Consider the following 25,081-nt stretch of genomic DNA (forward strand, 5'->3'; position numbering starts at 1 on the left):
ATGCAAAGAAACCTCCAAGGCCTAAGGCAAAAGGCATTGTGATCAAGTAAAAGTCAAATTCTGAGGCTTCAAAGCCCGAGACAAGATCACAAGTCGAAACTGATCCCAAAGATAAGGGGAAAGGAAAAATTGATGAACCAACAAAGCCAGAGGAGATGAAGATTCCTCAAATCCTGATGAAACCTGTATGCAAACTGGTTCAAGTATTAGATGATGCTGCTGCAGTAGATGAAACTGTTCAAACTCAGAAGAGAAGGAAGATAACTGAAGAATCTAAAACAACCTCTGTTAGATATATTTGTGATGTCATGTCTAATAATGATTTGTGTTTAGTTTTCAGATCTTTACTAACATGACAAATCAGGATTTAACTAGAAATCAGTACTTATACTGAAGTCAGAACTTAAGTTATCAAAACTTAAGTTATCAAAACTTAAGATATCAGAAGATATTCATCAGAAGATAATATCAGGACTTAAGAAGACTTTCAGATAAGGAAGGCGGCTGATTGAAGGAAAAGAAGATTAAGACTAACACAAGAAGAGATATGCATGGAGAAGAATTCTATGAAGGATAGAAGATTTGGAGGAAAAGATAACTAATTGATATATTTTAGGATGCGGAATTATATTCAATATCGATTAGAGATTATCTTGTAACTGTGTGGTATATGAACACATCATAGGGTTTACACTAGATGTGTTATTATTATCGAGAATATTATTCATTGTAACCCTAGCAGCTCTCGTGATATTTGTTCATCACTGAGAGAGAACGGTTCCATTACAATACTGTTTTATTAATAAGATTATTCTGTGTTACATACTCGTGTTCTTAATTCAATTTGATTGTATTATACACTGTATTCAACCCCCTTCTATAGTGTGTGTGACCTAACAAGTGGTATCAGAGCCTATCTGTTAACACATATACAGTAAAGATCCAAAACAATCATGTCTGAAGAAGAACAAACTCCAACCAAGCCCACCAAAACTGAAGAAACTCCAAAGACTCAAATTCACAGTCGATATGAGACTATTAGGGTTCCATGCTGAGACCTTCTGAGTATCCCATATGGAAAGTGAGGATGGCTATGTTTCTGGAAGCTACAGATCCAGAATACCTTGACAGAATTAATGAAGGACTACATAAGCCAACCAAGCTCTCTATTGTAGGTGCAAATTAGCCAGCAAAGACCGTACCAAAGGAGAAAAGTGAGTATACAGCTGAAGATGTCTCATCTATTGCCAAGGATGCAAAGGTAAGGCATTTGCTGCATAGTGCCATTGATAATGTCATGTCAAATAGGGTAATTAACTGCAAGACTGTAAAGGAGATATGGGATGCCTTGGAAACAAGATGCTAGGGAACTGATGCAATTAAGAAGAACAAGAGGACTATACTTACTCAAGAGTATGAGCATTTTGACTCAAAACCTGATGAGTCATTAACTGGTTTATATGACAGATTTGTCAAACTCTTGAATGATCTGTCACTGGTGGATAAGGAATATGATCTTGAAGATTCTAATCTTAAATTCCTTTTAGCTCTTCCGGAAAGTTAGGATTTGAAAGCAACTACTACAAGAGACAACTATGCTCTTGATGAAACTACTCTTGATGAAATTTATGGTATGCTCAAAACTCATGAACTTGAGATGGATCAAAGAAGCAGCTTAAGTATAAGCTGAAAGAGATTAAGAATGTAAACAAGGTAAAGCCAGCTAGGAAAAATAGGAATGGAAAGGAAAGTGTGAATAAAAGCAATAATTATAAGTCTGTTCCAAATGCTCCTAGAAAGAAATGCAATAACTGTGGAAACACTAACCATCTTGCTTCTTTTTGTAGGAAGAATAAGGATATAAACTCTTTACCTCCTAAATCAGGAGTTAAGAGTTAGACGGTTAGGTTTAAACCACAAAATCCTTATTTTCATTTTGGTAGTTTATGGCATTCCATTTATACTTGTAAGGAATATCATAGTTTGTACTATGATTATTATCGAATAAAACCTTCTTTAAAGAAAGTTAGCATTATTCCTTCTAGTGTAAGTTCTGATGCAAAGTCTGATACTGTAAAATCTGATAAGAAAAAAGTTAGCATAAACTCTGAAGTTAAATCCGCTACAAATGCTAACAAACTTAATAAGGCCAAAGGATCCAAGCAAGTCTGGGTCCTTAAAACTAATCATTAGTGGTTTTTGTGATTGCAGGGCAACAGAAAAAACATCCTAGTTCTGGACAGTGGATGTACAGGACATATGACTGGAAATAAAGCCCTGCTATGACTTTGTGGAGAAAGCTGGCCCAAGAGTTTCTTATGGATATGGCAACATGGGAAAAACTCTGTGATATGGCAATATCAATCTTGGGAATATCATCATTGAAAAAGTAGCTCTAGTCTTAGGACTTAAACACAATCTGCTGAGTGTTAGTCAAATCTGTGACAGAGGTTATCATGTGGATTTATTTGAAGAACACTGTGAAGTTGTAAGCAAATCTATAGGCAAAGTTGTTCTGAAGGGATACAGGCATGGTAATATTTATGAAGCCAAGCTTTCAACAAGTTCTGATGGTTCTGCAATCTAGTGTTAAGTAGAGCATCAATTGAAGAAAGCTGGGATTAGCACAAGAAACTCTCTCATTTAAATTTTAACAATATAAATGAACTAGTCAAGAAAGATCTTGTGAGAGGACTTCTAAAATCAGTATTTGCTCATGGTGGCCTTTGTGATTCATGTCAAAAGGCAAAACAAAGAAAATCTTCATTCAAGAGCAAGACTGAATCTTCAATTCTTGAGCCTTATCACCTACTACATGTTGATCTATTTGGTCCAGTGAATGTCATGTCTATTGCAAAGAAAAAATATGCTATGGTCATAGTAGATGAGTTTACCAAATACACATGGGTGTATTTCTTGCACACAAAATGTGAAACTGCATCTATCTTGATTGATCATGTCAAACAACTGGATAAATTGGTCAAAGACTCTGTGAAAATCATAAGAAGTGATAATGGCACTGAGTTCAAGAATTCGATTATGGAAGAGTTCTGCAAAGACCATGGAATAAAGCAGGAATTCTCTGCTCTTGGAACTCCACAGCAAAATGGAGTTGTTGAAAGAAAGAATAGAACTCTTATTGAATCGGCAAGAACTATGCTTGATGAAGCAAAGTTACCAACCTACTTTTGGGCTGAAGCTGTGCAGACTGCTTATTTTACTCAGAATGCAACACTTATCAACAAGCATGGAAAGACACCATATGAGATGGTGAAGAAAAGTAATCCAAATCTGAAGTACTTTCATGTATTTGGATGCAAGTGTTTTGTTCTTAAGACTCATCCTGAACAGCTCTCCAAATTTGATCTAAAAGCTGATGAAGGAATTTTTGTTGGATATCCACTTTCCACAAAAGCCTTCAGAGTCTACAATTTAAGAACAAGGGATTTCATGGAATCTATCAATGTCACTTTTGATGATAAGAAGATTATTGGACTTGAAGATTTTAATGATCATGATCAGCTGAGATTTGAGAATGAAGTTTTAAATTCTGATTCTGTAAATTCTGATAGTCTAAATCCTGATACTGCAAACTCTGATGGGTTAAACTCTGATGTTCTTGAAACTGTGATGACTACGCCAAAGGAAAATGTACATGTGCAGGGGGAGCATATTGAAGATCGAACCACATCTCAAGAAGCATCAGAACCTAGAACAGGCTCTTCAAGTTCTAATTCATCAAGTTCTGTTGGGCCAAGTTCTGATAATTTTGGAAACTCAAATTCTGAAGGATCTAACTCAGAGAGCATAATTTCAGGGGGAGTATCAGAAAATGTTGATGGAGACAGCATGGATCATGGGGGAGCCTCCAGTTTTAGAGATCACCTTCCATCTGTAAGAAAGTGGACTAAACCACATACACCTGTCTTGATTATTGGAAATCCTGAAGCAGGTGTTAGAACTAGAACAACAACATCAAATGAATGTCTCTATCATTCTTTTCTTTCCCAGACTGAACCAAAGAAAGTGGAATAAGCTCTTCAAGATGCTGATTGGGTGCAAGCAATGCAGGAAGAGTTAAATGAATTTGAAAGAAATAAAGTCTGGACCCTAATGCCAAGACCAAAGAATAGATCTGTTGTTGGTACAGAGTGGGTGTTCAGAAATAAAACTGATAGTGATGGCATAATTACAAGAAATAAAGCAAGGCTGGTTGCAAAAGGATATTCTCAACAGGAGGAAATTGATTATGATGAAACATTTGCACCAGTTGCTAGATTGGAAGCCATAAGGATATTTCTGGCTTATGCTGCTCACAAAAAGTTTAAAGTCTTTCAAATAGATGTAAAAAGTGCTTTTCTAAATGGAGAATTGGAAGAAGAAGTATATGTTGAACAACCTCTAGGTTTTGTAGATTCAAAATTTCCTAATCATGTCTACAAACTTGATAAAGTACTTTATGGCCTTAAGCAAGCTCCAAGAGCATGGTATGAGACATTAGCTCAGTTTCTTCTGGAAAGTGGATTTAATAGAGGGACTATTGACAAAACCTTATTCTATCTCAACCATGGAAAGGACTTACTTTTGGTGGAGATATATGTTAATGATATCATTTTTGGTTCTACAAATGACAAACCTTGTAAAAAGTTTGCCAAGCTAATGCAGTGAAGATATCAAATGAGTATGATGGGAGAACTTAGCTATTTTCTGGGCATTCAAGTCAAGCAGAATGAAGAAGGAACTTTTATGTGTTAATTTAAGTACACCAGAAATTTGTTGAAGAAATTTTGAATGCAAGACTGTTCAAGTGCATCCAATCCTATGGCCACTGCAACAAAATTGGATAAGGATACTGGTACATCATTAGATATTACTGATTACAGAGGTATGATTGGCTCACTACTCTATCTAACTACAAGTAGACCTGATATCATGTATGCTACCTGTCTTTGTGCAAGATTTCAAGCAGATCCAAGAGAACCTCACTTAACAGCTGTGAAAAGGATTTTCAAGTACCTTAAGGGTACAGCTGATCTAGGATTGTGGTATCCTAGGGAATCAGACTTTAAGCTAATAGGTTACTCAGATGCAAATTTTGCAGGGTGCAAAATTTACAGGAAAAGTACAAGTGGAAGCTGCCAATTTCTTGGAGGCAGATTAGTTTCTTGGTTTAGCAAGAAACAAAAGGCAATCTCCACATGAACTGCAGAGGCAGAGGACATTGATGCAGGAAGCTGTTGTACACAAATTCTTTGGATGAAGAATCAGTTACTGGATTATGGGTTAACATATTCTAGAATACCCATTTACTGTGATAATCAAAGTGTTATTGCTATGACAGGTAATCCAGTTCAGCACTCAATGACAAAGCACATCAGCATTAGGTACCACTTTATAAGGGAACATGTGATGGAAGGTACAGTGGAATTGCATTTTGTTCCAATAGATCAACAACTAGCAGACATCTTCACAAAACCACTGTTTGAAGCTACTTTTACAAGATTGGTAAATGAACTTGGAATGGTTTCAGGTTCTTTCTCTAAATCTGTTTAGTTTATGTTCTGATACATCAGACCCTATGATCAGTATTTACAAATATTACTATATTTATGTAATCTGTGCTTAAATTGAAATTTACCTAAGTGCTGATTGTTGTCTGATATGAATTTCTAAACTCTTATAGTGATATGAATGTTTCTGTGACTATTCAGTCCAATGAGGATAACTGTGCTAGATGCTGACCTAGTAGTCTCTAATATACTAAAGATCCCATGATTGAAGTAATTGTTTATGTGGAAATCTATTAACACAAGCAAATTCTGATATTGAGCTTAGTTAGGTTTACTTTGTGTATCTTTTTACTAAGTCAAAAAGTAGAATAGTGCTTCTTATTTGTTAAGTTCTGATGTTGGTAAATCTTATGGATGTACTAAGTGCTGATAAGCCTCACTTATCAAAAGAAAAAGTAAAGAAAAGAAATAAATATCAGGTACTCCTTTGAGATCTAGAGAAAAATATATGTGGAAGGGAATACCCAAGTGCATTGCTGGTATTAAGTAATATGCATTAGAAAAGCAAAATAAAATTTTCTCGGTGACTTTTCACATTCTCTGATTACTGGAGAAATACTCTGATAATAGTATAAATTCTGATAAGCAGTTATGACTCACTTATACTGAGGAGCTCCTGTGAAAAAGAATATCAAAAGATGCATAAAATGAGCACAAACTTTACTCTTTGTCTGATATTTAGCTTAAAGCACACACTTACACTCCATACGAATGATGAAAATTACTGTGGTGATCAATATTGTTTTAGATGAACAGTTTAAGTGTCAGTTGCATAAATTTTGAGGACAAGTTCTGATGGAAGTTCTGATGATTAAGTTCTGAGGAAACCATATCAGTATTTGTGTGAAGAATTACAGAAATAAACATTCACTTTTTGAGTACAGAAGCCATATTCTGATGACCTTTAAATTCTGATAATAGTCAAGTTCTGATGCTTACGTGGCAGTATTTATTTCCTTGATTTATTTTTGGGTCAATACTTGAACGGTTATATTTTATCAGAATATTGGTTTAAGTGAGATAAAGACAGTCATAATTACTTGTTTAGTGGGAACAGTTTTTTTAAAAAAACTACATGTGCATAGTAATCATTACTTATTTCCCGTGCCCATTAACTATTGTCTTAACTACTGCATGGCTGACAGGTGTACAGACTGTTCAAATTCGTCTTAACTGCTGTCAAGTGGCGTGTATAAGTAAAAGAGAGAAAAGATTTTAAATCTTTTATCTACTTTTGTATTCTACACTCTCTCTCTTTTCTCTTATTCTCTTCATATTCACTGACGGTTTTTACACAGGCATTTTACCAAACACCTTTCAGGCATTCTTATTTCTCACCTCTTTTTCAATGGCACCCAAGGATATAATCTTTAATGGAGCAAAGTTCGTCCCCAACAACTACGCTGCCATTCTCACTAAGAGTGAAGCTCCTTCAGAACTTCATTTTATTCAGGATTTCTTATCTCATAGTGAAATTGGGTTCGCTTTGACGCAGCCATCCAGTTTATCTGGAAATCAAGTTCTTACTTTCTGGAGAACGGGACTTTATGATGATGGTGGTAAGGATGGGACTCCAAGCATCGTATTTACAGCAAAGGAGGTTGAGTATGTTGTTACTCCGGCAACAGTTCGAAAAGCTCTACACCTACCTAAAAATGGTCAATTCAGTTCTGCTGTGGAGGAGCCCTTGCTACAACAAATGATGGTTAATCTAGGGTATGAAAAGAGTTTGGCTAAGATGGGTCAACTCAAATGCCCACATATTCGCAGGGAATGGAGCTTCTTCTTCGATTGCATCACGAAGACGTTTGCCAACAAGTGCTCAAATTTTGATGCCATTCCTATTCTGACACAACAAATTGGATGAACCACAACCAGCAAGTGAACACATAGAACCTTTTAGGTTAGCTAAGAGCGCTTTTACTGATCTCTTAACTGCTGACAACAAGAAGGAAGTTTTGAGACCCCTTAGAATTCCTTTATCAGTAAAGCAAGCTCTGGTAAATGCTGATTATGCTACCTATTCATTGCTATATCCTGATGTCCAACCCACCAATACACAACAGCCATGAGAACCCACCACTAACCAAACACAGCGACCACATCCATCAGCACAAAATCAGGTGAAGCCTTCTTCTTCTAGAGTAAAGAGGACTAAGACAGTACCTCAGGCACATCAGAAAAGAAGGAAGATAATTTTAAGAGATGAGTCTGATGATGAGGTACAGGTTCAACCATCAAAACATGTTGCTGAAGTAGCTGAGAAGGTCTCTTCTCAGACAGCTCACGAAACTGGGAGTTCTAGGCCTCTAAAAAGGCTTAGAAAGCTAAACTCTGATGATCAAGCTCCTAGAGTCTATCCACCATCTAAGAGACTTAAAAAGCAAAGAGCAAGGAGGGCTGTAGAAGAATCAACCTCTGAAGAAGGAATGGAAGCAGCAGCTGTGGAAGGGGGTCAGGAATCTCTGATCCCATAAGAACCTACTGTAGTTGAATCTCTTCCAAGTGTTGAGCCAGAACTTCATGAAGCTCATAAATCTCTAATCCAAGAGCCAGAGACTTCTCCAATGCCTACACCTCCTGTGTCTCCAATAAACTCTTCAATACATGCTGATAACCCAGGCATAAGTGCTGAAATTGATATCAACAATTTGGATGTGCCAATGGTCTTGTATCTGGAAGATCCACTTATTTTACTTACTTCACAGCAAACTCCACCAGCAACTCCACTGCTAGATGCTGATGTTCATGCAGATGAATCTTCTATTGTTTCACATACAATTATTCTATAACAAGATACTGATACTGAAGATTCTGCAAGTTCTGTTGAAGTAAATGCTGACAATACTGGTGAAGCTGCTACAAATGTAACTGCTGATGCAGCTGGTCCTTCAGGACATGCACCTCTGCAAACAATTGATAAAGCTGATTTGATTAAGAAGTTTGTGAGAGAGGATGCACCAGTACCTTGGAGTGAAACCTCCAGAGGAAGAGAGTGGATCAAGGAGTGGAACAAAGTTGATTTTGTTCCTACTGCAAATGTTCTTGCTGAGAACCTGGCTAAAGCTGATGAGATGCTAATAAATGATGACTACAAAGCACAGCTCAGAGTTACTGCATTGAGTACAAGGAACCTTCAAGGTCAACACTCAATAACTCAAGCCAAGGTGGACAAACTTCAAGAAACACTGATTAAGCAAGACATGAATGTCACATTGGATAAGAAAAGGTTTTTTAAGCCAGCCTTTGACCGCATTGAGTATATAGAAAAGACTCAAGAAAAGCAGCAAGCTCAACTATCTGATATTTTAAAGAATCAAGCTGCTCAACAAGACCAACTCAATGAAATCCAAAACTCTGTGGAATTGCTTGTCTCCCTGCTTCTACCAGATGATGCCAAAAAGGGGGAGAAAGTAATTAAGTCCAAATGCAAAACTGATCAACCACTGAAGGGTAAGGATGATGATAATGAAGACCAGGAAAACTCTGAAAGGAGTAGAGGTTTAAGTCAAGGCAGGGGTTCTTTATCAAGGGAAGCCAGAACTACAAGTCAAAGAACAAGTTATAATACTAAAAGGATGAGTTCTGATGAATAAACTCTGAAACTTGATGAAGAGATCTCCAAAAGGCTGTTCCTAAAGGAAAATCCAGGCATGGATATTGAAAGTCTGAAGGAAGAAGAGATTAGACTGAAAGCTGAAAATGACAAATCTAAGTCAAAGTCTAAAACTCAAGCCACATCAAAGAAACCACCTAAGCCTAAGGGCATTGTGATCAAAGAGAGGACAAATTCTGAGGCATCTAAGGCCAAGTCCAAATCACAGGTGGAAGTTGATCCTAGATTCAAGGGTAAGGCAAAAGTTGATGAACCTGTAAAGACATATATGCCAACCATGGATCTGAAAGTAAATGCTGATGAAGATACAACTTTGATTTTGAAGGAGAAAAGGAATATTCAAGCAACCTCTGACAGAGCTCAAGTTGTCTTGACATCAGAAGAAAAGGAAACCTCTGACATTGCTCATGTTAAACCTTCAACAGTTCTACTACCTGGATTTACTAAAGCTCAACAATCTGCTCAACCTATGAAGACTTCAACAAATGTTTTTAAGGGTAGATTGCTCCAAGGGAAGGAACCTAGAGATAAAACAGGACTGGGTAATGCTGATGAGAAAAGAGTAAACAACTCTACCTCAGATCCTACATCTCTTTCTGAACCAGGAGTAGGGACAACTCAAGAAAGACTAAATCAATTAGAGTCTGTACAGATGGTCTACAACTCCAAGCTGAAAAAAGACATAATGCTTTATTTTATGACAGATGGGAGAGTATTCCAGATAAGAAAGAATGCAATTCGGTTGAAGTATTATGAAGAACTGCAACATGTTTTATTTCTACTTCAAGTGAAAAATAGGTCAACAGATGGTGCTGCCAGTTACTTAAAATCTGATATTCAAAGGCAGAAGAAACTTTACTCTGTAAAGTCTAACAGACCATACTATCCAAAGCACAGAGTTCAAAATGGTGACTTAGTTGAGATGAATCCCAATACCGCCAAGATTACTACTTTTCTGGGTATTAAGGGTGTTGAATTTAATCTGGAGTCTGACAAAGCTTATCTGATCAGACTGGATCAGGAAATAAGGAAAGCAAAGATTAATGATCTCAGGGCTGCTATCTTTCAGACAGGAGAAGATACAGCTGAACTTAAAGTTGCTAAAAGGAGGATGATAAATGAACTTGAATATGCTGAGAGAACTCTTCTAAAGAACTATCTCTGGACAACTCCTAACATTCAAGAGATCAAACACTGAAGCCAAGTCGAGGAATACAACTGTTAAAGTTTTGAAGAATATACAGGCTAAAGCTGATATCAGACTTTAAGGATGGTAAAAGCTACAAGGACTGTGAGTTGTAGTTATCTAGTCAAATTCTCATATGCATTTGTACTTAATATTTTTGATATCATCAAATATCTATTGAACTTGTAGATTATTCTAATTTACAAGTTTGGGGAGATTGTTAGATATATTTGTGATGTCATGTCTAATAATGATTTGTGTTTAGTTTTCAGATCTTGACTAACAGGACAAATCAGGACTTAACTGGAAATCAGTACTTATACTGAAGTCAGAACTTAAGATATTAGAACTTAAGTTATCAGAACTTAAGATATCAGAAGATATTCATCAGAAGATAATATCAGGACTTAAGAAGACTTTCAAATAAGGAAGACGACTGATTGAAGGAAAAGAATATTAAGACTAACACAAGAAGAGATATGCATGGAGAAGAATTCTATGAAGAATAGAAGACTTGGAGGAAAAGATAACTAATTGATATATTTTAGGATGCAGAATTACATTACATATTGATTAGAGATTATCTTGTAACTGTGTGGTATATAAACACAGTATAGGGTTTACACTAGATGTGTTATTATTATCGAGAATATTATTCATTATAACCCTAGCAGCTCTCGTGATATTTGTTCATCACTGAGAGAGAACGGTTCCATTGCAATAATGTTTTATTATTAAGATTATTTTGTGTTACATACTTGTGTTCTTAATTCGATTCGATTGTATTATACACTGTATTCAACCCCCTTCTACAGTGTGTGTGACCTAACAACCTCTGATACAGCTCAAGTTGTTCAGAATGAAGAACAACAAGCTACAGAAGAAACATCAAATCCTGATCAAGTCATCAAGACATCAACCTCTGACAGTGCTCAAGTTAATTTGAATAAATTGACATTTACTGATAAGAGAAAACTCCTATGGAAGAATGTTAATCCATCAGATCCTAAGAAAATCCAGCTGCTGTCTGATTTCATGAATGTTGGATTGAAAGCTAGAAAAGCAAGAGACAGAGCTGGATTAGGTTTCGAAGAAGCTAAAATCAAGACAGGAGTTGAAGTATTTACAAGAGATCCATTTTTATTGACTGACAAACCTCTTGAAGAAGTTACACAGAAACACCTTGACAAGGTTATATCTGTTAAAGTGGTACTGGATGCTCATGATAAACATAATGTCAAAGAAAATCTGATTCTATTTCTTGAAGATGGAAGAACATATCAAATGTCAGAATCCGATGTGCTGAACAAATCTCTGAAAGAACTTCAATTCTTTCATTATCTTTTGGGGATAAAGTCTGAGATTACAAGGAGATGGTCAAATTTCATTTTGAAGACCATAAAAGATAAAGCAAGAATTTATGGTTCAAAGGTTACAGAATTCATTCCAAACATAGTTGAAGATGATGGAAGTGAAATTCCAATGAAGAAGGATTCTACTAAATTTGAAGTGATTCTGAAAGAGAAATGTCTGTGCTACAATGAAGACTCTTCTCATCCAAGGGTGATCATACTTGGTGATGGTTTGGAAAGAAATCACATCTCAGCACTTATGACTGTAATCTACCAGGCTGGAAGTCAGGGTGAAGAATTGAAGCAAGTCAAAGCTACACTAGTTCAAGTCCTAAGAAATAAAGAAGAAAAGTTGATATCAAACTTTGTTAAGAATCACTTTGGATTCAGATTGACTCAGTAAGATTGGTTAAAGCTACAAGGACTGTAAGTTGTAGTTAATTGTCTAAATAAACTCTTATTTGCATTTGTACTTAAATGTTTTTGACATCATCAAATCTATCAACTTGTATATTTTTCATAATTTACAATTTGGGGGAGATTGTTAGATATATTTGAGATGTCATGTCTACCTGATTTGTGCTTAGTTTTCAGAACTTAACAATATGACTTATCAGGACTTACTGGAAATCAGAACTTACTGAAGTCAGAACTTAATATCAGAACTTATGGCGTTAGAAGATATATATCAGGACTTAAGTGCGGGAAGACTTCAGATAAGGAATGCGGCTGATTTACAGGAGAAGATCTAGACTAAAACAAAAGAAGATATGCATGAAGAGTTAGAGGACTAGAAGACTTGTAAAAGATATCTGATTGATATATTTTAGGAGACAGAATTATATTCTATATCAATTAGAAGATATCTAGTAACTGTGTACTATATAAACACAGCTTAGGGTTTACACTATATGTGTTATCATTATCGAGAAGATTATATATTGTAACCTAGCAGCTCTTAGTGATATTGTTCATCACTGAGAGAGAACAAAAGTTCTATTGTAACAGAGTTTATTTGAATATACTTGATCTTTGTTACATACTTGTGTTGAAATCGATTTGATTGTATAAACACTATATTCAACCCCCTTCTATAGTATTATGTGACCTAACAGAAGGTATTTCCAAGGTCTTAATACTTACCTTCTATTTGAACTCTTCTGTTGACTCGTCATCCGATTCTAGACACTTTTTCATGTTCCAAGGATATCGATAATCTCCATCTTCGTCGAATCGTAGTCTCAGAAAATTCCACAATAGAAGTTTGCAGCTGTTACGAGTTCTATCCAGCTCAGCACAACCAACTCAACCGAATGCGCTTATCTTAACTTACTCGTTGGTACTATATCCAATAGTCCAATAGGTACTCGATATGAGCTCAAGCATCCTCGCATAGCTATACACAAACCTACACACTCTCATTTCTAGTTTACTATAACCTCAGCTCTGATATCAACCTGTAACGCCCCCAAATCTAGGGTCAAGGGATTTGGTCGTCACTATGAAACCTCAATTCAAAATAACCTGTTAAATCAATAAATAAATGCCAGCGGAAGATATTTATCATCAATGACCCCAAACTAATCCAATATCTTTTAAGGTCACCGTTCTAGAAACAAGATATCCAAATTCCACAAATAAATTTTTCACTTTCTTTTAAAACTCTTTGCAACGATTCTCAATCTCAAAACTTAACCCGCTAGTATAACTTCGAAAAGAAGTATACTAGGCCCAACTATAAAATACACAACTATAATATAATATAATATAAACAACTTTACACAATAAAACTTATACTAGTCTTCGACCCTGGACCCACCACCTTCCAAAAGCTTCTTCTTTGCTTCCTCGAATTATGCGACTAAACAGCGCATGTTAATCCTCACTGGAGGTTAAATTTGAAAACAGGAAAGTATGAGCGAAAGAAATGCTCAGCAAGTTCATTATAGCATATATATGGTCGTTTTGATATAAAACCGACATCTGCAATAGCGTAGAACATTTTAAAATCATAATTGCTGAAACGGAAAATTTTAGTTAAGGAATCCCAGAATTGGTTCCTTAAATGTATTAAAAACCCTTTTGATATTTTTGAGCGAAATGCTTCAGCAATACTTTGAATCTTTATGAGAATAAAACTCGTAAAACAGTGTTTACGAAAATATCATAAACAACAATACATGAAACAATGATTATGGAATGAATCATAAACATTATTCAAAACCGAACTCTTGATATTAATACTTATTTTTTTTATATCAAATTAGATATCAATACGAACTTTGATGCTCACAACATCCCATATTGAAGTCAACATCAATCATCTATACTAATACCACATTTGATATTTAACAACCACCTAAATATCAACATCAATCAGAAACTGAGTCAAAACTGCATTTCACCTTTTATTCAAAACCAAAATACTTGATAAATCATTTATTCTATGATTATCAAAATAATTTAGAAACAACAGTTTAGATTGGAACCAATTATGCACTATGATGTTCCTGATGATCAGTCACGAAACAGCACCGGTATCCCGCAGCCATACCGTAAATATAGGTCCACCCGTATCCCCCAACCATACAGTACCTATAGAGCGCCAGAAAAGGCATATATTCGCCTTGTAAGATATTACACTTCCGTATAATAGCTCACGTTGGACCGGTGCCTCGGCCTCTTACGCAACCAGTAACCATCCAATCTCAAAACATTTTATTGAAAAGGAGTCGAATCAATCGACACCCTAAATAATTTTATTCCCCCATTCACTTGGGCAGGAATACTTGCAACAAAATCATTTATCTCAAAACCCAAAACATTTATAAATCCATTCATTTAATAAGTAAAATCACTTAACTATTCTGAACATTGAATAGAAGAAGAGTATTTGCATAATAAGCATTTAATTCAGCGATATGTAAAACATTTATCTATTCTGAACTGATAATAGGGAAAGCAATAGTTACATAATCATAAGCAGTTGGATATGAAAAACATGCAACTATTCTGGAATTAGAATAGCGTAGAAACTTGCATAATAGGATTCAAAATAAAAATCACTTGAACAATAAGTGATGATAGAGATACTTGCCTTTGGGTTTTTAGCAGTTAGTCACACTCTCAACGACACATCTATTTTGACATTCTGTCTCAAAACATCACTGTCTTTTATTCCAACAATTCACTGATGTGTTGCTCCTGTGATAGCTAGAAACCCGATATCCAATACCATTCCATCTCATTTTCCCCCATGTCTGGTCCTAATCAACTCGAGCGATCCGCATCTGTAATTAAAAGATAAAACTTTAATCGTCTAAACGATAATTACTCGACGAACTGCACGTCAAAACCCTATCGTCTACCCATACGATACCCCGCACATAAAGGAAACAGTCAAACACAAGACTCTTGACCCACATACGCACGTAATTCACATATTATGTACACACATAACTCACGTATCATATAATTCATATAACACATGACTTGGTTTGTCAAAAGGTTTGACTCGGTACGTTTAAAACTAAAATCGGGTCAAAATACGTCTTTTTGGTTTAATACGCGACTCAGAATTAACTTGCAAAATAAGCGACCTTTCAAAACAAAAGGATTTGGGTCTCGAAAGTATTTTTAATGACAGCGAAATATTTTTCTGAGTCTAGACGCGTTCGCTTCATATTAAACAGATAAGCGGTCTATTTATTACGAATAAAATAAGAATAAATCAAAACAAATTATAAATAATTGAATCAAATTATGATTTTCGAAAATAATAAAAGATAATAATTTGAAATTGAAATAAATATTTTAAAAAAAAAATTCAAAAAAACGTCTTTGTAAAACGGACTTTTCCCGGGGTCATACCCCTCAAAATCAATCCCAAACAACACAATCCAACTGTACTCTAATAAAATCAATAAATTTAAAACACACAATAATTTATATTTGCGCGTATAAGCACGCCAAAACGAAAAATATGGCCAAAACCGACTTCTACAACAATTTCTGAAATTTATGAAATAAATATATAAACACTAACATGCTATTATATACACAAGTACGAAGGCGGAATTTCGGAATCATTACCCAAAATAAATTCTGATCACCCCGAAGAGAATATCTGATGTCCGAAAAATATCTCCAAAAAAATCTGAAATTAATAGCCATAAACATATACACGCTGAAATGCCATGTGGAGTAATCAATACCGTCAAACATCTTTTTCTATGCCCTGAAAATAAATTAAAACGGAAAATATGTTTCGCAAATTTTCTTCTCAAAACCTCGCAATATATATACCTATGCGTAGGTATCGAAGCGTTGATCGTTTATATATATAATAATTGAATTTGGATGGACGGGTTGTAAGATATGAATTTTTGAAAATTAAAAATATATAAATATACGATACACAGGAGAGACAGAGAGAAGAGGGAGAAGGGGGCGGAAAATAAAATGGGAAAGGGGGTGGGTGCGGTAGTTTAGTTAGAGGATTTTTGTGTTTTTTGTTTTTGTTTTCTTTTTCTTTTAACTAAAATTCAATACAACATAATCAAAATTAGCCCGAAATTAATAATTAGCGGGGAAAAATATTTAATCAAATAAATTTAAAAGTTATATCAAAATTCCTCAAAAATTATGAATATTTCAAAAATACAAAAATATAAAATATTTGGAAGTCCCACGATTTTATAAAAATAAAAGTCTGATTTTTGTGGGGTTTTACGTCCCGAAAGGGGTCCGGTCCGATAATTTTTATGAAACCGAAATATTTCTAAAATTCTTGGAATATTTTAAAAACTAATAAAATAAATTTTTCATAATTTTTAAAATATTTTTGAGTTTAACATCACACCCGCATTTTACGATTTAATGAACAAAAATGCAGGTAAATATAATCCGAAAAATTTCTGAAATAATTTTAAAAATTCTCGAAATATTAAAAACTTAAGAAAATATAAATTTCATGATTTTTGAAACATTCTGAAATTTAATACTGAATTTACACTTATATATCGGATCCGAAAATAAATTACTTAGCCGCTAAGTAACTATAAAAACGATACAATTTTAATACCATATTTGGATAATTATCAAAACCAAACTTCTTATAAAACACCCCTATGAGAAAATAATGTTAAAATATCCCGTCTCTAGAGAATACGGGTTTTATTGATCTACCGAAATAATTATCGTATCAAAAATTTTGCGTCGGGATACGCACGGGTCAAACCGTAATCCGGATCGAAAAAGTCAAAATACGGAAAATGTTCAAAATAATCAAATTAGGTTAGGAAGGATTTTTTCGAAGAGTTTCGGGTTGTAAAAACGCAAGAACGGTTGAAGTTGGATGATTTCCAGTTTTAAAAAAATAATTTATAATTACTCAGAAAATAATTATTAAATCTATAAATCCTTATAAAATCATATAGAAATCAAAAAAATACCAGAAAAATACTATAATTATCTATACTTTATTCTGAACATATTAAAAATCAAAATACTTACACTTTATCACATATAAACACCCAAATATAAATATCAGTCATCAGATAATTCACCAAAATTCCCATTATAATCACATAATAATTATTTATTGAAAAAAAATAATTGCACTATATTTCCCGGATATTTTAAAACAATTTCAATTTACCGATATCAATAAGATCGGCTCTCAAATAACTTTTGAAAATAATACATTTAAGTAAATATTTTGAGAAATTAACAAGGATCAATATAACACTTAACAATTAGAACAATACCATTTAATAACACAAACTCGTCAAACAGGAATAAAATATCCACAATTTTATTCCTTCAAAATCAGAAAATCACATAAACATATTCAAATAATAATAATAATAATAATTCTGATAAATACGGAATATCACATAGAGGAAGACACAAGGTAAGTATGGAATTGCAGGGCTTAAAATTGATATATCCAAGGCTTATGATCGCCTTGAATGGAGTTTTCTTGAAAATATACTTAAGAGATTTGGGTTTCATCAGGAGTGGATTCATCGAGTTATGACATGTGTGAGAAGTGTGTCATATAGATTTTTGCATAATAGTGACATTTTTTGGGAGGTCATGCCTAAACGAGGAATCCGTCAAGGGGATCATATATCTCCGTATTTGTATATTCTAAGTGTGGAAGGCTTAAGTGCGATTATAGGAAGGAATGAGGAAGCATGGTTGATTCATGGTTATACTATTGCTAGAGGAGCACCACCTATATCTCATTTACTTTTTTTCGATGACTGTTATTTCTTTTTTCGAGCATTAGAAACTGAAGCGTGCTCTATGAAGAGAATCTTGCAAAGGTATGAGATGGTGTCTGGACAAGTTGTAAATAATAATAAGTCGGCTATTATTTTTAGCACGAATACAGGAAGAGCAGATAGAGAGAAGGTTTGTGCGAGTATTGGAGTTCTGGAAATAGATAAGCCTGGAAAGTATTTGGGGTTGCCAATATTTGTGGGGAGGAATAAAATAAAAATGTTTGGATTCTTGGTTGATCGAGTGGGACAGAAAGTACAGGGGTAGACTAATATGTGCTTGTCCAAATATGGGAAAATTACTCTTCTCAAGACCGCAGCGCAAGAAATACCAACTTTTTGGATGAATTTTTTACTATTAACAGCATCTGTATGTGATATGATTGAGAGAGAAAATGAATGGCTTTTTCTAGGGGCAGGGGTCGAATGGTGGTGGTGTTCGATGGATGGCATGGGAGAAGTCATGTGTGTCAAAATTTGGTGGAGGTTTAGATGTGAGGGATCTTAGAAGTTTCAATACAGCTATGCTTGCTAAACAGTGCTGGAGAATTTTGAATGAGGAGAATCCATTGGTAACAAAACTTGTTAAATCTAGATATTTTCCAAGGATATATTTTTTGAATGCAGAAATTGGTGTGAACCCCAGCTATTTGTGGCGTAGTATTATGTCAGCTAAAGAGGCTATTAAGGCAGGTTGTCATAGAAGAATTGGAGATGGGGAAGCTAGTAATGTTTGGAAGATCTCCTGGATACCGTGTCCTGTTAATGGGTACATAACTACGCCTATGATACCTGAGCTGCAAGATATTATGGTTAGTAACCTGGTTGATATGAACACTGGGCATTGGGATTATGATATATTGAGCGAGCTGTTTAATGATAAGGATAAAAGCCTTATTCAGCGAATTTCAATTCCAAGTCAAAGAAGGAGAGACACATGGTTTTGGTTATTGGATACTACAGGTATATTTACAGTTAAAAGTGTGTATCAGCATTTGTAAGACATGTATGATACGAGTTACACTAGTTTCTGGAAGTAGTTGTGGTCTCTAAAAATTCCAGGGAAGGTAATTAATCTTATTTGGCGTATTTATAAATGATGCTTGCCAACTCTCACTGCTTTGGCGTTGAAACATTTTATAGTGGATACGAGATGCCCCTGGTGTAATTGTTAAAGTGAAAACGACTTCCATGTCTTGATTGATTGTGGGTTTGCCAAAACTGTATGGACAATGATATGATTGCAGAGTTGTATAATTCGGTTGCAGAATGAAGCTTGCATAGATTTTTTTCTCGAGTATTCCAGTCTGCTAATCGTGATCAATGTGTTATGATTAGTATGACCTGTTGGAGCTTGTGGAATCGCAAGAATAAGTGGGTCTGGGATCGAATAAATGGCTCTGCTTTTGGTATGAAAGCTGCTGTTCTGGGATCGAATAATATTCGAAGTATGACTCAGAGTCAAGCTGGAGTATGGAGGTGGTGTTCACCACCTGTAGGCTGGAATAAAATCAATATAGACGATGCTATGCTGCCTGGTGATTCTGTTGGTGTAGGGGTTGTTCGGGATTCAACAGGCCAATTCATGCGAACTCGATGTGGTCAGATCTTAGGTGCTTGGCAGATTCGAGAGGCTGAGGCCTAAGTTTAAAATCAACATTGTCCTAGGCCAAAGATTTAAACTTTGATTATTGCATCTTTGAATCGGATTCGAAGAACCTTGTGGATGCTTCCAAAGGAGAGCGAATAGATAGCTATTTTCATACTATTGTGTTGGATTGTCTTACTTTGTGTAAGCACTTTAATTTTGTGCAAATTATGTTTGTCGTAGGTCCGTGAATAGTGTGGCGCACATATTAGCTACACATCCGATGCCTGGCCTAAGGGAATGGGTTAAAAAAACCTCTTAAATTTATTGATCATGTACCTATTTCTGATCTTATTTAAGTAATGAAAGCTCGTTATTTTCAACAACAAAAAAAAGCAGGGCTACATAGACACATGGCTAGGATTCTGAATTTTGGGAAAGTGATTGAAAGAGAAAAAGGAAGACATATACAAGTAGTAGAATTGCATTTAGGTGTGTGCCTTTGTGACACAATGCCTATAGACAAATTGATAATGCACGATTAATGAGCTAACTAATTACGAGATACATATCTTATGATCTAATGACGAATTTTATAATAATTTATTTCCGATTTAATTAGAAAGATATTTAATAACTAAGGTCATGCAGAGGCTTAAAATAGACAGCGTTTTAATTAAATATCGTCAATATTTTTATAATAATCGGGGCTTTAAAAAAATTAACTGAAACTATATTTTTTTTGTTAAAAAAATCTACTAAATTCTACATGCTTTATTTGTCTTCAATGTATATAACAAAAGATCAAGATTTAACTCCCCTTTAATACCTAGTATATCCAATACCTATATTTTTAGAATAGGAATTGATAATGTGCATAAACGAATGCAAGTGTTTGTAAGAACATACGCAGCGGTGGAGGTTACTTCCCCTGCCCCCACTGACATAAATTACCACCTAACCCTGAAACCATGAATTGGATTTGAGAAAAAAATGACCCCAAATTATTCAATGCAAAGCCTACTTTCCACATTTTGTAGGGCCTCTAATATTATTATTATTATAATATATATTTAGTAAAATAATTTTATAATTTATTTTTAAATTTATTTAATTAATGTTAAAATTGTAATAATTAAAATATTAGAGGTGCGTTGGGTTGCGTGAGAAGGATCTCTATTCAATTTTCAGCGTTGCAGATTAAAGCAAAAGTTGGCCAAGCCCGAGTAGGTAGACTGGCCAAATCCTGTCCCATTTTGCTTTATTGTCCTCTCAACACAATATTTTATTATTTATATTATGCAACTTATTCATCCATCTGCAACATGACTGTATTAAAGTTGATAACAATTTTTTTTTCCTGAAAAGTAAAGCTGCCCTTCTGAATATTGTAACGTTAAAAGTTTTAAAAATCCTAACGTTCTAAAATTTTAACATTATAAATACTAACCTTGTGATTTTATTGAGTCCAATTTCACTTCTTTCACTTCTTCAAATAAACTTGTAATATCCTATCAAAAATGAATCCAAATAATATTCACCTTCAAACTCACAAAACTCAAACCCACAAAATTCTCAATTCCCGAATATTCAACACCCATATTCATTTTCAAATCCTTTTTTCCCGTATAGTCAAAATCCAAATATCGATAATTCTCAATTTTTCAACCAACAAAATTCAAATTATAATGCTCAAACTCCAAATTCTCAATTTCCATTTTCAAATCCGTATTTTCCGTTTCCACAAAATTCTCAATTTCCTTTTGTCCAAAATTTTTAAAATGCATACCCACAATTCAGAATCCAACAAAATTCGATTACTAATGAAAATTCTCCACATTCACAAGTTTCCACTTTCAATGCTACTAACATTATTGATCTCAACAATGATTTTATTGAAGTCGAAAATAAGCGAGATGCTATAACCCAATGGAAATGGAGTGAAGATAAACTCTTAATTAGTGCATGGTTGAATGTATCTACTGATCCTATAACCGGTGCAGATCGAAAAAGTGAAACTTTTTGGGATCGAATTCACCAATATTATGAAGAGGGTAATCTTGTACTTATCAAAAGAGGGGTGATAGCTATAAAAAAAGATGGCAATGAATAAATGAAGGGGCTCAAAAATATGGAGCATGTTACGAAAAAGCTGAAGAAGTAGTGGGAAGTGGTTCAAACATGGCCAACATTATTGAAGCAGCTCATGATCTCCATAAAACTAGACACAAGAAGAAGTCAAATTTTGAATTGCATTGGAACGAGCTTCGAAGACAACCTAAGTGGAAAACTCCGACGTCAAGTCGTGGAAGTGGGAAGCGCACTAAATTAAGTGATTCTGGAGCTTATTCGACATCGGGAAATGATGATACACATGAAAATATCGTGGAATCTCCAGTTCGTCCTAAAGATGCAAAAGCGATTAAGAAGGGAAAAGGGAAGACCAAAGCAAAAAAAGATATAGAAGTTGAGTATGAAGAGTTGAAGGCCGATACGACTAGAAAATTAAATCTAATAGAGAAATTTAATAATATTCGACAGAAGGACATTGATTTAAGGATTATGATGGCTGATATAACTGTAATGAATGAAACTCAACGCGAGATGCATGCTAAGTTGCTTGAAGAAGTGAAATCAAGGATGATGTAGTTGTTGGAAGCTAGTATTTGTTTTTTCTTGTTAAAATGTAATCGTTGGAATTTAGTTTTTGTTTTATTTTTTTCTTTGAATGTGACCGTTGGAGTGTAATATTTGTTTTTTTTTGTAATGCGACCGTTGTAATGTACCATTTGGAATGTATTTCTTTTATCTATATAACATAGTTCTTTCAGTATCATTTTTATAAATCATTATCATACTACACAATCTTCATCAAAATTACAACTCTTTCAAATATGGATTATAACTGTGCAGAGGCCGAAGAAATCATTGAACAATTGTTACTTGATAATTCAATGGAAGAACGTCGATTAAAACTCTTGAATCAACTTTATGGAGAAGGCTCATCATTCACGCAAAAGAGGGTGAAAAACAGAGATCGTGAATCAGCTCATGATCGTCTAGTGAAGGATTATTTTGCAAAAAATTCAGTATATCCTCTTGAGACATTTTGAAGAAGGTTTTGAATGGGAAGACACATTTTTCTTCGTATTGTGGAAGCTCATTCAAATTTAGATCCATATTTTCAGCAAAAGTGTACGGCGGCCATGCGTATGTTGGCATATGAAATATCTGCAGATGTTGTTGATGATTATGTGCGTATTGATGAGTCCACTGAGATTGAATGTTTGAAAAGATTTGTCACTAATGTTATTTTGATATTTGAGAGTGAGTATTTACGAAAGCCAAACTCAAATGACGTACAACGTCTACTAAAAATGGGTGAAGATAATGGATTTCTCGGTATAATGGGAAGCATTGATTGCATGCACTAGCAATGGAAAAATTATCCTAAAGCATGGAAAGGAATGTTCATGAGTGGACATAAAGGAGTTCAGACAATTTTGCTTGAAGCAGTTGCCTCATCGGATCTATGGATATGGCATGCGTTTTTTGGAGTTGTCGGTTCTAACAATGATATAAATGTGTTAGACCGTTCATCAGTAATCGATGAAGTGCTAGAAGGTCGTGCTCCTTAAGTAAACTACAATGTTAATGGTAAAGATTATAATTTGGGATATTATTTAACAGATGGAATATATCCCGAATGGGCAACCTTCGTTAAAACGATTCCGCGTCCTCAAGGTGATAAGAGAAGATTGTTCTCAAAGTATCAAGAAGGACAATGAAAAGATGTAGAACGAGCATTTGGTGTGCTACAATCACGATTCGCAATTATACGTGATCTCGCACAATTTTGGGACCGAGAAGATCTCGCTAAAATAATAAGAGCATGTATCATATTACATAATATGATTGTCGAGGATGAAAGAGATACATATGCTACGCCATTCGGTCCGCTGCCAACTTACGATGATGCAACAAATGGTTTATCACAACCGAACCTAGAGGAAGAACCCTTTGCCCCCTATGAAAGATATATTCAAAATAATGTTTGAATTCATGATAGACAAAAGCATCGTCAACTACAAGCTGATTTGATCGAGTATATCTCACAATTTCATAACAATCGTTAATTTATTTCATATAAAATATTTTTCATTTCACGTTTTCCTTATTCTTGTAATGTGCGCTTTTATTATATAATTTAATTTAATTATGTCTTTTATTTTTAAATAATTTCTTATCATTTAAATCATATGAGTATAATTATAGGAAAATAATATTGTTTAATTTATTATTTAATTCATAATATTTATTAAAAATAAAACATAAAATAAATAAGTGGAACATATTAAATGGGGAATTTGGGCTTTGTATTGGAATAAGTTGGACAACTTTTCTTAAAACCTAGATTTTACTTATGTGGCATGCAATTGGGTCTCCAAAAACTTGGAGTTGGGCTTTTGTATTAAAGATGCTCTTACACCCCATTGACTGGATACTTGTTTGTGTACGACCAACAAGATGATTATGAATTAAAAATAGGCCAGATGGAGTGATATTTTATAAACCAAATATCTTGTACCCGAAAAACAATACTAGAAATATTACGCTGTAAGTTATAACTTATAACTGATGTTGCTAACTAGTTTAAATTTATTTTAATATATAATAATTAAGCATTTTTTAATATCTTATATAAAATGTTGTTAAAATTATGAATAATATAGTTTTTTTATTTTCTATTCAAATTTCATAAATAAGCATCTTCCATTGATTGAGAATGTCTTACTAGGCACAGCCGGGTAAAATGTTGTTCATGATTTGATCGATTATACAATTCTGTAATCATTTTTGTGATGGAAACGCTCTTATGTACAATAAACTTGTAGTGCTGTAATGAGAAACTATTTACTGGATTTTCTTAAAAAAAATAACATTAAATCAACCTGTAATGAAAAAAACAACTCCACATAAACACAGATCATTTTACTCTGATTCCATCACACAAATTATGATTTTTTCTTACACATCAACCTATGATTTTCTAACACTTCGTGAAGTCATAGTCCGCTCGAGATATACTAAAACACCTCGCCCTACTTACAAACTCCTTCTAATACAATTTCATATGTAACACAAAATATTTATGAATATCAAAGAGGACTAGACTGCTAGGTAACTTAAATATTATCATCCAATTTTTTTGTCAAATAACAGTAACATATATGTGATAAATTTTGATTTGGTATCACATATTTATGCATAAATTATTAATATTATGTATACATGCCTGGATCGTATAATTTTAATTTGGAGGATCATATATTATTAAACTAGTAAATATTCATATTTTATTTTGCGGATCTAAATTATATATTTATTTGGGTGTAAACATTGTTAAAGGCCAAATGTATGAGGCCCGAGGATATATGATATTGTTTTACGGACTGATATCTATTTATTTATTTTTTTGCTA

General features: G+C 34.2%; 2 protein-coding genes across 2 annotated transcripts; both read left to right on the forward strand.

Moving 5' to 3' along the window:
- Nucleotides 1-17,760: 17,760 nt before the first annotated feature.
- Nucleotides 17,761-18,279, forward strand: LOC141686066 (uncharacterized). The gene has a single exon (XM_074491127.1). It carries the CDS (start codon nt 17,761-17,763, stop codon nt 18,277-18,279), a length of 519 nt encoding a protein of 172 aa, XP_074347228.1.
- Nucleotides 18,280-22,493: 4,214 nt separating this feature from the next.
- Nucleotides 22,494-23,237, forward strand: LOC141686067 (uncharacterized). The gene is made up of 3 exons (XM_074491128.1): nt 22,494-22,688; nt 22,788-23,001; nt 23,056-23,237. The coding sequence occupies exons 1-3, from the start codon at nt 22,494-22,496 to the stop codon at nt 23,235-23,237; spliced, it is 591 nt and encodes a 196-aa protein (XP_074347229.1).
- The last annotated feature ends 1,844 nt before the right edge of the window (nt 23,238-25,081 follow it).

This window comes from Apium graveolens, chromosome 9 (assembly GCF_009905375.1).
Source record: "Apium graveolens cultivar Ventura chromosome 9, ASM990537v1, whole genome shotgun sequence".
In the NCBI taxonomy this organism is placed as follows: Eukaryota; Viridiplantae; Streptophyta; class Magnoliopsida; order Apiales; family Apiaceae; genus Apium; species Apium graveolens.